General features: G+C 37.7%; 1 protein-coding gene across 2 annotated transcripts; it reads left to right on the top strand.

Moving 5' to 3' along the window:
• Positions 1 to 348: 348 nt before the first annotated feature.
• Positions 349 to 6853, top strand: LOC116262469 (U-box domain-containing protein 35-like). Of its 2 annotated transcripts, XM_031641888.2 has the most exons (9): positions 349 to 737; positions 1221 to 1327; positions 1591 to 1712; positions 1803 to 2054; positions 2976 to 3318; positions 3732 to 3833; positions 3899 to 4327; positions 4813 to 5550; positions 6195 to 6851. In XM_031641888.2, the coding sequence occupies exons 1-9, from the start codon at positions 548 to 550 to the stop codon at positions 6336 to 6338; spliced, it is 2427 nt and encodes an 808-aa protein (XP_031497748.1). In that variant the 5' UTR covers positions 349 to 547; the 3' UTR covers positions 6339 to 6851. The 2 variants fall into 2 exon arrangements, with proteins under 2 accessions (XP_031497748.1, XP_031497755.1); XM_031641895.2 differs by lacking the exon at positions 1221 to 1327 and having other exon boundaries at positions 6195 to 6853.
• The last annotated feature ends 8154 nt before the right edge of the window (positions 6854 to 15007 follow it).

Genomic DNA, 15007 nt, shown 5'->3' with positions numbered 1-15007 from the left:
CTACATTAATGCCATCTACATAAATAAAAATGAAAACTAAATTTTCTAACTTCTAGAGAGATCCAAGATTCAAAAAATCTAAAGTTTATGAAATATTAGTAGTCAACGTTTATCCAAGCATAGATCTATAAGCACCTACCCATGTCACTCATATCCATATAATTGAATGTCAAGAAAAATGAAAAGTTGAAATTTAGCATGTAATTGCACAAAAATAGAAAGAGGGCATGGTTAGCAAGAGGAGGAGGGGAGACAACTGGGCAACTCCCCCAAAGAAAGCGGACAGCCATGTAACAAACAAAACAGACTTTACAACGTACAGTATTTGCCAACCCAACGTAATGCAGCTCTCCTCTTCCTAAGCATCTCCCTCTTTCTCTCTCTGTGTCTGGAAGAGAAAGGGGGTAGAGAGAGAGAATTTGGTCGTCTCTCCCTCTCCCTCTCCCTCTCCCTCCCTCTCTCTCTCTCTCTCTCTGTGTGTGTGTGTTTCTAGAGAGAGAGAGAATTTGATCCTACCAATTGACGGAGGAGAAAGGAAAAGAGAGGGATGATGCAGCAGCAGTATGGGGAACAGAGCAATGAGGAATGGGAGGACGGATCATTGCCAAAAATGGCGGTGGCCATTGACAGGGACAAAGGTAGCCAGTTTGCGGTCAAGTGGGCAGTCGACAAGCTCCTCATTGGCATGCCCAACATCCTCTTGGTTCATGTCAGGAACAAAGCTGGACCTGTCCAAAGTAATTTTCTCTCTTTCAGAATCATCTCTGTAGTCGATTATCAGGATTTTATTTCGTAATTTCTATTTGTATATGCTAATTCCATGTTCCAATTCATGTTGTCACTACCATTATGAGGATTACTGATCATTAGTCAAAGATCTTTTGAAAAAGAGAAAAAATTGAGTCACGGGTTATTTTCGAAAAGATCTTGCAGTGTTACGTCTGAAATGTGTAACACTATGGATAATGTATGTAAAAAGCATGAAGTTGTCTAATAATCTTAAATTTCTGGCGGCATTATATAGGAATTTGAAAAATCTTAGGATAAAATGTTTAAAGGATTTTGAAAAGACTGTCTATATATGAAGTTGCGGCTGCTTAAATGCAGCTCATGTTGAATTGAATATCACGTCTCCTACCTGCGTTCTCAAACCGAGGAAGCCAGTTTCTCTCTCTCTCTCTCTCTCTCTCTCTCTCTCTCAACAGAAAATTGTTGTGCAGGTGGCTTCAGCATTAGCGATGGATGCCAGGCTTCCATTCAAGAACAGCTTGAGATTGAAAAGACACACCTCTTTCTCCCATTCCGCGGATTCTGTGCTAGGAAACACGTACTCTCTCTCTCTCTCGATACATATATATATACACACACTTAAATTGCTTTGGATACTTAATGAAAATTTACTCTATCAACGAGTCAAAATTTATTAGACGGGAACAGAACTGTAGTAAGATCATGCCTTTAGCAAAAAGACAACCCGTTAAATGCAAGCATAGGTTCTCATTAAATACTGTGACTTCAATTACCACATCATCTCTTACTTTTCTCGGCTCTTTGCATGAAATGCGATATATTTTAACCACATGGATGCAGGTCAATGTGAAAGAGGTTGTTCTTGAGGATGTGGACGTGGCTAGGGCGCTCATTGATTTCATCACGGCCAACAGTATCACTAGTATTGTGCTTGGTGCATCTTCAAGGAACGCGCTCTCAAGGTAACTCATCAGCCTAACAGTCTTCCACAATTCTCACTCACCTAGTATCCTCATTTTGCTAACATAAGTCGTGGTGGCATCATATTACAGGAAATTCAGGCAGCTGGATGTGCCCAGCAGCGTCTCAAGAGGTGCGCCGGAGTTCTGCACCGTGTATGTGATAGCTAAGGGCAAGACTCCACATGTCAGGCCGTCCACAAGGCCCGCGCCCCCCGTCCCTCAAAAACAAGCTCCTGTGGCCAGGCCCCAGCCCCCTTTGCCGGCTCCCCTCAAGCCTCCAATTGGCTCGCCGCATCAAAGCCATGAAACCTCTGATCAGGTTACCACCAACGGGATGATGAGGTAAGGCTATTTGTCTTTTCATCCTAAGTTTTATTGTAATGGAGTAAAGCCTCCAAATGGGTAGGGCTTGATTATCTGGCTCTTTTCTCATTTTTACGCTGTACCAAAATCCGAACTAGGCTCATCTTCCAACTTCTAATGTGAATGGCTTCTCCATGGCTGATCCATTTGCAGCTTCATTAGAATGATAAACTATGAGACTTGATGCATGGGAGGAGAGGAAAAGGTTGTATGATTGAATCCAGTGGCAGAACCACATGTGGGTTTGTGCGGGCAGTTGCCTACATGGTCCCATAAAATTTCTGTACTTTCGTATTGGTACTTTCAATTATTTGCACATTTATAAATATTGATGCCCCTAAAGTTCTAAATTTTTTTGAATCAGTTTGCCTCTCAGCCCAACATGTTTAGTTTCGCTACTGATTGAATCAACTGTTTAGGGTAAGTATATCACCTTGTCTCAATGCCACACATGTTTTCAGGAACAATTTAGACTTCCTTAACTTAATAGGAAGATTGATACGTTATCCAAAATCGAGAACATTTAATGATGAAAGAGAAAATTCTATTTAAATTGTCATAAATTTGATTTTTGAGAGACTGCCACACCTTTTGTTTGCAAGAAGTTGGGCATCATATCTTACAATGATTTGATTGCTGCGCTGGTAGGTTTACTTATCTTTAATACATAAAGAATTCAACTTATGTGGGAATGCAAAAGAAAATGAATGGTGCAAATTCATGAGAATTAAGTTCATGAATGATCAGTATGTTCTGGGTTCAACTTTGGTGCATGGAAATGGTAGACCAATCATATGAAACATGCACAAATGCCAGTGTGTTACATATGATATTTGTGACTGCATCTGTATATGCTGCATTGTGATATGTGTACATGAAATGCTTCTTACTCATTTTCAGGAGTACCTTGACACGCGGATGTAAACCAAGTCTGCCGGGCATACAGGGTGGGCCAGGTGCTTCCTTTGACAAGATGGCAGCCATGGGTGGAAAGGGCACAATTCAGAGTCCACATGAAGAACGCAGGGGCTCACCGAGATACGGCGAGAACACAGACGCGTTCTGTAGGGCCATTCCCAACCTCCCTTTAAGTACAGACGGCTTTCCTTCGGACTTCACCTACATTTCCAATGGAAACGATTTTCCCAGCTCCCATGGATCACGTTCCGTGGATTTTGGTTCAGATGGCTTTGAGATGGCCTCTTCCTTGGATGATAGCCCAAAGAAATCTGCTAATTCAACTGTAAGTATCCCAATCACTCTTGTCTATAAAATTTCATATGAAACAACAAAAACCAAACTGAGCATTAAAAGGTGAACATTGTCTTATATATTAGCCGACTTTGTCTTTCAATTGTTTACTCTTGCACGTCAAACATTTTTGTAAATCCTTGCTCTCAAATTAGTTCATGGCTTCTGTAAAGTGTTACGATATACTTCTGCATTTTTTTAAGGGACCAAACTTAAATAAGGCTTGACTAAGTAATAAGAATAGTAGAGTTTACATGTAGACGGCAAGAAGAAAGGATGTTGCTAGGCATTTTGTGTGTATCTGTACCTTCTTGTTTTGCGGGGATGTACGACCATTATTATAAGGATAGAAATTTTATGAATATCTACTTGATACAGCGTTTTTTTTTGTTGAATGATATATAGAGAGACATGGAGGCTGAAATGAAAAGATTAAGACTGGAACTGAAGCAGACAATGGAAATGTACAGCAATGCATGCAAAGAAGCACTCACTGCGAAGCAAAAGGTATGTCTGTGTGTCTGTATGTGTCACATGAAAATAGTTTGACGAAACCACATGGATGGCCACAGGCAAAGGAGCTTCACCAATGGCAAATAGAAGAAGCTCGCAAACTGGAGGAGGCAAAGCTGGCAGGAGAAGCGGCATTGGCCATTGCAGAAATGGAGAAGGCAAAGAGCAAGGCAGCCATAGAAGCTGCAGAGGCTGCAAGGAGGCTTGCTGAGATCGAAGCACAGAAGAGGATGAATGCAGAGATGAAAGCCAAGAAGGAAGCAGAAGAAAAGAAAAAGGTACTGGATGCATTGGCAAATTCAGAAGTAAGGTATCGAAAGTATAACATACAAGAGATTGAAGCTGCCACAGAATTCTTCTCTGAATCGCTCAAAATTGGAGAAGGTGGATATGGACCTGTATACAAAGCTACTTTGGACCACACTGCAGTGGCCATCAAAGTTCTAAGGCCTGATGCAGCCCAAGGAAGGATGCAATTTCAGCAGGAGGTATAGAAAAAAACTACTCTTAAGCACTACCAGTTCTGCACACTAGCAAAAAAAAAAAGGAAAAAGAAAAGAACCTCCATTTTAAGCATTATCAGTTTGAGAATGCTTGATGGGAAGGCGTTTTGCATGGGTACCTAATGAATGAGGGAAATGCGTGTGATTATCTGGAAATAGAACACCAACAAAATGTGCTTTCTTTATTGAGGCAATTTTGTTATCAGTTTGACAATGATCTGCATTTGTTTTACAACAATCTATATTAGTTTTACGATTATCTATATTAGTTTAGCAATAAGTAGTTTAGCAATAAGTGAACATTGTATGTGTCTTTTACCGTTGATCGCTTTATTTCTGAAAGGTCCTCCATATTTACATCTCTGCTTTCGATGTTCATTTTTTGCATCCTGATCAACATGAACTACAAAACAACTACTCGCATAAACAAGCCTTACTAATATCACCTATCCTCTTTTGAACTTCTACAGGTGGAGGTCTTGAGCTGCATCAGACATCCAAACATGGTGTTACTTCTTGGAGCCTGCCCAGAATATGGCTGCCTGGTATATGAATTTATGGAAAGAGGAAGCTTAGATGACCGGCTGTTCAGAAGAGGAAACACGCCGAGTCTACCGTGGCAACTTCGCTTCAAGATAGCAGCAGAAATAGCAACAGGCTTACTTTTCCTCCACCAAACAAAGCCAGAGCCTCTTGTCCACAGAGACCTCAAGCCAGCAAACATTTTACTTGATCGGAACTATGTAAGCAAAATCAGTGATGTTGGCCTTGCCCGGCTTGTCCCACCCTCTGTGGCAGATACAGTCACTCAGTACAGGATGACTTCCACTGCAGGAACTTTCTGCTACATTGATCCAGAGTACCAACAAACAGGAATGTTAGGTATCAAATCTGACATGTACTCTCTTGGAATTATGCTACTGCAGATTATAACAGCAAAGCCTCCAATGGGTCTCACTCACCATGTTGAGAGGTCAATAGAGAGAGGGGCTTTTAAGGAGATGTTGGATCCCACAGTTCCAGATTGGCCTGTGGAAGAAGCTCTCATATTTGCAAAATTGGCACTAAGGTGTGCTGAGCTGAGGAGAAAGGACAGACCAGATCTTGCAACAGTGGTTTTGCCAGAACTCAATAGACTGAAAGATTTGGGAAATTCAAGTATCGGTTTCACTCCTGGACTCTACATGGGACCTCATTCTCACGTTTCGGTAAGACAAGCTCTACGTGTGATTGCAAGTACTTCAGCTTCCATTCCCCACTCTAGGCATTTTTCACCTTCCTTTGAACAGTAGAAACTAATATCAGTCTCTTTAATTTTTTAGCAATAAATAATCGGCCCTTAATTTTTTTAAAATCTAAAGAAATAATAAAAAACTAAAACATGTATCTGAAGCATATAGAGAGAGGTTTTTTGCTGAAGAGATTTGGAAAAATACCATGATATATCATCATGTTATCAAAATATACATTTTCCGAGGATAGCTCAAAATATAGTGATCTTTTGCTGATATCATCTGTTGACACTAAAAATACTGATTCAATCAGGATACCTTCAAAACTTTGAAAATATTGACGACTGTTCCTTGAACTTTCTTGATCAGGCCACTGAACACTGAGAGCGGCACAAGAACATCCAATACAATGCTTAATCAAATATTAAATTGATACTCAGACTGATGGTCTAAACTATGTCAGATGACTAATAGCAAATAATCTGCTTCTTTATTGTTCTTTAGCAAAAGAATGCTAAAAATAGGAGAAGTATTTGGACTTACATTTAGATAAATGGTATAAACTATAAAGTAAGATGAATTTAACAGGCAACTGTGCTTTTCTCTGATCTTGACAACAGGAAGGAGTATTTATGAGTAACAGCAGAATCTCAAATGCCGGACATCGACCACAAAGATCTAGTGCTACAGTAGACAATGCAGAAGAGAGTGAAAAAACAAATTCCATGGTAACTGCCAGGAGCGATGGCATGAGTTATAAATAAATCAAGAAGGCATACTGTTAGATTTTTCTGAAGCAGGAGGAAGGATGGGGAAGAGATTGTATGAGATTGTCTCTTGATTTACTTCTCTATCTTTGTAACATGTTGGGAAGCCTCAACTTGATTTTGGCACATGAATCCTATGTACTGGCTCGAAGAAGGGTTCCTCTAAACCAAGAAAGCCAGGACCATGCAACTGATGACCATTTTGATGAATCATCGACAAGCCTCACCAACTTTCACATTTGGAACATTTGGGAAGCATGAACGCCCATCAACTCTCATGTGAAATGAAATTCTCATGCTCTAACTACACCTGCACACAAAACCCTGCATTCAACCGGCACCAAAAGGAGACAATAGATCCCATTATCTCCTATCATCATGCCTTAAAGTCTCACTTCCTCATCATGGTCTATGCTTGTCATTCCATCATACCATAATACGGCAGATGTTCTCATCATGATCAATTTAGCTGAAGATCAAACGGTGTTCATGTCTCTGGAATCTATTACATAATCTACTTTCTAAAAGATGAATAGCTGCAACTTTTGAAAATCAAAAGCAACAGATTTTCAGTTGAAATTTTTGTTAAGGTCCAAAAGTATGGGCTTTGCCATGTGCGTGAAGTGTGAACCAAGGCAAGAAAATGTGGGATTCCTTTCCATAAAAGAGAAGGCATTCATGTTTCCTTATTCAATTATTACCATCGAGTTTATTTGATGAGGAAGAGATGCCCTCAGAACACTCCGCTAGTGGGTACAAAGAAACGACACTGATGGACTCAAAGGTCATGTGATTGAAAACCGTCGCTAAAGGTGAGCTGGTGTCGGCAGTTTGGTTAAAATTTTCGAAATTGCATTTAAAAATTACATGGGGTGCCCAAATCAAACTTGGGCTTGTGATTTGAAGGCATCTCAACCAAAAATTTTTGGCTCTGCCATTATTCACCATGAATCGTTTCACTATTCACCATGAATCGTTGTTGGGGTCAATTATTAATTTATCATAAAGGATAGAATGCATGTGCATTACAAGTCAAGACCTACCTTTTTTTTGAATTACAAGGGCTTAAGCCAAACTACATAACAAGGTGCTTGGAGAACTATGTCACACTAATTCTTTAAGAAAGGAGCCGCACTCGTGTCGACATGATGCTGGTATTGGTACGGGTGCAGCTCCGACACACCCCAACCGCATTGCTTTTTATGTATGTTCAAAATATTTTCTATTCTTTCTTTCTTCTCTTTGTTCCTTTCTTTCTTTATATACAATAAGAAAATAAAAAATATATATATTAAGCTAAAAAAACAAGATAAAATTATATATATTATGAATATATGCACATATATATATATATATATATAATATATTATATATATGCACTCTTGCCGTACCATCGCACCCAAATTTTATGGAATACGCAACGCCGGCACCAGCATTTCGCACTCATGTGACATAGTTGGAGAATTTTTCTGGGATTCCACAATAAGTTCAATTCACTTGAATGTTGCCAAAATGAATAAGATTCCTCCAAAGCAAGCCTGGATCCCCTAACGGGATGGGGAAAGGTATTCCTTTTGCTTACTCAGAACGAGATTTCTCCAAATCTTTAGGGCATGCCTGTTTGATTAGGCAAGGTGTCTATCACACTATTTTAAAGACACTTGTCTCACATTTTGTTTTAATGAACGAAAAACACTATCAGCATTGATTTTTGCCTCACTTCAAGAGGGGAGACAGAAAAAGTGAGATAAGCGAATTCCCTATCAATGACAGCTCATCTGAGACAAAGTGTCACATATCGTGTCTAAGCATCCCAAACATGCCCTTAATTACTCTTTGTACACCAATGAATGGGATGAGATGATGCTCCTCATGAAATGGATATCGTGGCTCCATCAAATAGTGACATAGGCATTCAGCTTTCATCTTCAAGTAAGATAACCAGCTTATCAAGACCTTGAACCAGTGGTAGAGCCACCAAAATGTGAGCACTCATTTACAAATTTTCATATACGAAGAGGCACTCACATATATAACAGAGCAAACATTTGAAAACGTAATGTAAATATAAAGGAAAATTGAGGGGCGGGTGTGGGCAACTGCCCACATCAACCCATATGTAGCTCTGCTATTGCCTTGAAGACTTTGAACCTGCCCCCAACTTCTCCACTAAGTCACTTAGATCCAAGCACCAGTGTGGGCACAAAAGATTTGATCTTATATATATATATATATATATTGAATGGTCACTCTACCTTTTTAGAGTCACTCACCACTCAACCATCTAATGAGAATCGTCTGATCTATAATGATAGAGGGTTAAGAGGAAAACAAGGAGAAAAATATAATGGTTATTTCATCATTTAGTATTTGTTCTCACTTTTTTCTCTATGTTTTTCTCTCAACTATCCATCTGCATCCGATGAATATCCTTGGTTAGATGGCTGGGTGAACAATAGGCGTAGGCACTGGGCTGGGCCGCCATCGGCACCACTGCACACCATTGTGGACTGTTGTCGCTGCACCATCACCGGCACCGCCGCACTACTGATCGCTGTCTCTACATCATCACCGGTACTGCCGCACTACTAGCTGCTGTCGCCACTCGCGACACCTTGTTGAATCGAAAGTTCAAAACTGTGCCTGTGCTGCTCATCGCTGCTGCCCTGCTCTACTAATCGTCGCAGCACCGCCACCGGCACTGCTGACTGCTGCCTTGCTCTACTAGTCATTGTCGCACCGCCGACACTGTCGAAACCTCAAACCACACCTGCCCTGCCTGCTCATCACCATGCCTGCTCTGCCCTACTTGTAGTTGTGAGGCAGTCCACAAGTCGCTTGGAAAATGAAGAAGCCTATTTTTTTTAACACAGCGACCATGAGAGTGAAGTCAGGCCTGCCCCTGCCCAGCCTGACCCGACACCGCTTACAAAAGGGCCATGAGCGGAAGGAGGGTGGCCTGCTACCCAGCCTGGCTCGATCCGACCCGATGTCTAGGCCTAATGAACATACATATATACCGGAAAATAATCATCTCATCTTCCAGAATAAAAGAGACAGAAAAAGTTGGTTGGTTGATATTGGATAACTAAAAAATGCCCCCATATTCTTTTTTTTTCGTTTTTTTCTCAACCATCCATATCAAAAAAGATTGACAATCACGAGAACCTTTTTACAGATCTAATACACAGGCATATGTAAACACCCATGTTCATGTTTTTTTTAAATTGTCATGTCGTACATTTCGTACCCGTACCCATGTGACTTAAGTTTAGAGTCACAACAACTAGTCAGTGTGCATGGCACGTGAAAAAACGTATGCATCTCGGGACAGATTTGCTTGGCTCCAGGAAGAATCCTGATATCAATCTTTCTTTTAAAGGATTCTATTGAATCATCTTTATTAATTCATATTTAGTGTACAAAACTTGGTGGTTCAACTGCAACTGCATGAATTAACGTAGAACCGTTAGCAAGAAGCGGACGTCGGTGGTTCCGCTAACTTGTTTGACCCAACTTCTTGGTTTTGGCCTTCAAACTAATGTAGACAAGTCAACTTCAACCTCTTCAATAAGAATCGTAATTTCTTGTTCCTGTTTTCTTCCTTTTAATCTTTTTTTACATCTTCTTCTTCTTCTTTGTTAGAAGAATTAAAACCAGTCGGCTACTTCTCTGTCGCTAAAAATCATTGTAATTTGCGACAGTCAATTGCTTGGCACTTTTTTATAATGGTTTCTTTACGATACACAATAAAAAATAAACGTCCGGCAATAAAAGTAGCCGGCTGATTTCAAATAATAATTTGATGGCATTACATGCTATCTGAGTCTAGTCAATTTCCGATCATGTTATAGAATTTGAAGAGTCACAATTTTGGCAAAAGATAAAAAGGTGGATCGGAGTGAATTTTTGACCGATGGGTGGCGTTGGCCGTCGCCTTCCTTATTGACAAATGCCTGCTAAGGAGGCACGAAAGTCTATTGAATTCCTTTATATGTATATCGTTTGAATTGTGAGGAATCTTCCAAAGACTTGACCACTTAATGGCAATAATGGAGACGGAGAACAAAAGTCCTGCCATTCATGTTTTATATAAAATTTAAGAAAGGCATATTCATATTGTCTATAAATTTTGAGATGTGGATGAGATTTTTTTAAAATGATTTTGAATTTTTGGAAAATCTTGAGGAAGCATGTACCCACCTTTGGCATGGAAGGTTTTGTCTTTTGGACTTAAGGCAAGGGTGCTCGCCCCACCTCAGATTTTCAAAAAATTAAAATTTTACATTTAAAATTTAAAAATTATAGATTAACCTATATAAAAATTTGAAAAATATATATTGGTCTTTTGTTAAAATTTTAAAAATATAGTTCAGCCTTTTATAATGAAAAAGTTCTAACTCCGCCCCTGAACGTATTCGCTTAAAAATAATAGTAAATGCAAACTAAGCGTTTGTTGGGGATAAAAAGCTAAAGGGCTGGTTCACTCCTAACCTATTGTTCTGATCTGAAATTCTCAAATTTGAGGCCCTTCGATGGTTTAAAATCTAGAGCGTTTGATGGAACCCTATATCTCCTAGCAGATCCTAGATCAGATCCAAGATCCAGGTCTATCAAATGCTGCCTCAATGCTTTTTCCAATTACTTTTAGATATAAAAAGATGGAGAATATGTTGTTATTGGTCTATGCTACATACCAATATGCTAAATGATCTGACACAATGAATTCATGAAATACTAAGGGGCGAAGCCAGAAATAGAAATTTCTGGACTTAGGGGCACTATACACAAATTTTACATTTTTAAGGAGCATCCACATGTAAATGAGAAAAATTACTCTAAGGTGTCAATATATAAAAAAAAAAAAAGAGTATCCAATTTTTATTTCCGAATCTTACTTTTAAATTTACATCTGAAATTGAACTCAATGTTTGGAAACAAAAATGAATCCAAATCACATTATGTTGTGTTAAGAATGACTTTTAAAATGCACGGCTATTGAGTATAGAATATTTATCTAAAATTAAATTTGCAACTTAATCTGGTCGGATATTTGTTTAAAATTGAATTTGAACCTGAACTTGGTTGGATGCAAATTCTTAAATCCCAATCAGACTAGATTTCATCGGATATTAAATTTGTTTTCTACATGTAACGTTTTTTTGAAGCAGCTCAACTAGATGTGTTTAAATCCAATCCATTGACAGCCTTTATATTTTCGAAGTTTAGTTTTTTTTCAAAATCAACTGAGTCCGATTATGAGTTTATTTACATTATTTGAGTTACTTTAATAGTTTATATCTATTATGTAACAGCTCAAGCTGGGTGTGAAAGTGGGATGGAGCCAAGGAGGGGCAGGCAGGGCCCTGGCCCCCTTCAAAAAAAAAATCTAAAAAATATTTTACAAGTAAATTTTTAAAAAATATTTATCTTATATAATAATTTTGAAAATTGATATTTCAGTTCAAGATTTTGAAACTATTATTTGTTTCTTGTTTTATCTTTCCTCCTTCACATTGAAAGAGCCTAGGCAACACCCTCTCTTTTAAAAATTCTCGTTAAAGCAGAATGGCCCCAACTGAAACTTGTGTAAAATACCATAAACATCTTAAATATTTGTTAAACCAAAAAGACTGTTTCCATAAATACAATATGCAAAAATCCTCTTGTTGTTTGTGGTAAAAGATTTTATTGGCAAATTTATTGAAGGCTTGAAACTACAAGACAGCGTTGTCGATGTTAGGCCACACAGGCCGCAAAAGAAAAGGATGTTGACAATAGCCAGTATTGAAAAATAATTCTGCATCTCTTTTTTATTTTTAAATATTTATTAAGGTCGTGATTAATAATGAAAGTGGCTAAATGCACTCTCTTTCTCTCTCTACTTTTTCAAGATATTAATTTGTGTGTGGACGTGAGTGCCGTTCAGATTGGTACCCTACCTGCCCTGTCTATTTCTCTCTCTCTCTCTCTCTCTCTTTCTCTCTCTCTCTCTCTCTATATATATATATATATATATATATATAGGGTATTTTTCTTATTTAGTATTAATTCATATATTTGTTTTCTTGTTTGTTTTTTTCTCAACCATCCAACTGTTTCAAATCGACCATTGTTATTAAATGGCTGGTGACTTTGGATACAACGTCCTTCATGAAGTGTTCAATTCAAATTTGTGTTGTACCGACCGCCAGGCCAATCTTGTGAAATATCTTCTATTTTCTATAAAAAAAAAAGTTCAAACAAGTTTTCATTGATTTGTTGATTGCAATTTCAAATATGTAATGAAATGAACAAGATTTAAGACTTTTATTTGTTCTGCTGTCATTCGTCATGTAAATTGAGTGAAATTGCAAATAAAATGAAATGGAGGAGATTTAAGACTTGTTTTTTTGCATAATTGTAGTTTATCTAGTATGTTTAATTTGTAATTACATCGATAAAGATTCATTTAAATGATTATAAATTAGGGGTTGGAGTTTGGAACAAACACTCGTTTGGTCCAAACATGCATGCATGTCTTTATATTTTAGCCTCCTTTCGCATTGCAAGTCCGATGCACATCAAATAAGACCGACGTGCCCTTCTATTGACAAGTGGCACTTAGGTATCAACCAGAGTTACTCACCTGTCAAGATTCTTCCCAAAGGCATCTTTATCCGCCAAGTCTTTTTCAACGCAATCCCTATTTTAACTATTTTTTATATGGATGGTAAGATCCAAACAAGAGCAGAGGCAGAATTTTTTTTTCATACGACACTAAATATATAATTAACAAATTTTCAATTGTCTTTGAGGTAGTAACCGGGGTCTCATGGTGATGACTCATATAACTGGAGGGACATTCTTGTAATTTCACATGATTTGTTTATTCCACTTTTGTGCTTGTTAGAGATAGGTTATTTTGGATATAAGGGCATCTTGGTCATTTCAAACAAGGGGCCATAACATATAAACTGTTCACTTTTCATAATATCAAAGAATGCAAAATGGGGAAGAAAAAAAATACGAAGCAGGGTATATAAGATTGCTTTTGATAAATTTATAAAACCATGGCGAACGTTTGAGCATAATAAACAAACATGATTAGGTTTCGAATTATTCAAATCACTACCTAATTTCAGGTGTGTGCCATTAGTTTTTTTGTTTTGGCTTTAAAAGATATAACCCTCTTTCTTTTTAGAATTTTTTTCAAGTCGACTATGAAAAAAAAAGCATTTTAAATTGATTTCTCATGGAAATATAACCAACAAAAAAAAAATTGAAACCATGAATAAGGAAATTGAAATCTACCAGCTGTCCAATGTTGTTGAATGGTTAAACATTTAAAAGTTGTTTAAATTATTATTAAAAACAATATAAACCATCACTGTACCATGTACCATAAAGTGTTGTTAGTGTTTACATTGCATTGTACTTCTAGTAATGGTTTTTAAATATTTTGTTATCTAGCAACCAGCTCATTTCAATTCCTCTATTAAAAAAAAAAAAAAAAAAAAAAACTTAGATGAAGTCAAGTTGCTGATAGACCACAGGCTGGTGGGGCATAAGTGTTGTTGGCGAGGTGGCCTACAACTTGACTAGGGGATGGCGAAGGCGAGGGTCATCTTAAAACCCTTGGCTCCATCAATGGAGACATCCTTCGACCTGTAACAAATCTCAGAGAATCTGGCATGCCATCATCCCTGTCTATTCCGGCTACGGATGTCAACGCATACAATTTGAATTGGATGTACTCTTCATCATTTTTCATGTGTTACGGCATTTCATCCACGACGGTGAAATATGTTCTAACACCGAAGTCGTTTCGGCTTTGCCTTTTTCACCATAAAGGTATTTTTTATATATTTAAAGAGGTTATGCTTTTAAATTCTATTTTTTCTTTTATAAGGAGTTTTTTAAAAGGGTATTCCACCTGCGACGATGAAACTCGAATGCTTTAAGTAGAAATAAAAGATTTTTATATGTTTTGTCAATGTGATGTAATAACAGGGAAGCTTATTCTTACGGTACACTCAACGTCCAAGAAACGACCCTACATAGCATGACAAAGCAGACGGATGATTGGCTCGGCTGTTCTGTGACCATTCTTTGGAGTGTTTCGAATTTACCCAATTATTAAAATAGATATGCAGTTTCTATAATATTATTTTCTTTCTCTTGCAATTATTATTTTATTGACATGATAAGATTATAGTTGAATCTTGTAGGCTACGGCAATATTGGATCTCACCAAATTTATGACAGAAAATAAGATATAACTTCAAAAAATGTTTGCCTTTGTGATGGGCATCAAGCTAATCTGGATCATCATGTTTAAAAAGGAAGAGAAAGTTAGTAGAGTCCAAAAGTATATTCTAGTCAACTTTATTTTTTCCTAATATGCAAAGGTTGGTGCATTTTATAGGACGGAATTACAATCAAGATGGCTTTCACTTGAAAGCAATGTTGTAAATATCGGTCTCCAATTCACATTTTGATTGCACATTGTTTTATATCAGCCTATGTGGGCCTTAAAAAATCATATTAAATTATCAATTTATTATTTTAATTAGTTTTTTGTTATATATAAATGAGCATTGGCTAATATTGGCTGATTTGCGGAGATTGAATACTGAGGGCAAGGACGGAGCCAAGGGGGGCCCACGTGTAAATTTAAAAAAAAA

Source organism: Nymphaea colorata, chromosome 1 (assembly GCF_008831285.2).
Source record: "Nymphaea colorata isolate Beijing-Zhang1983 chromosome 1, ASM883128v2, whole genome shotgun sequence".
Lineage (NCBI taxonomy): Eukaryota > Viridiplantae > Streptophyta > Magnoliopsida > Nymphaeales > Nymphaeaceae > Nymphaea > Nymphaea colorata.
Note: the sequence above shows the minus strand (reverse complement) of the source record. Positions and strands in the feature narration are given on the sequence as shown.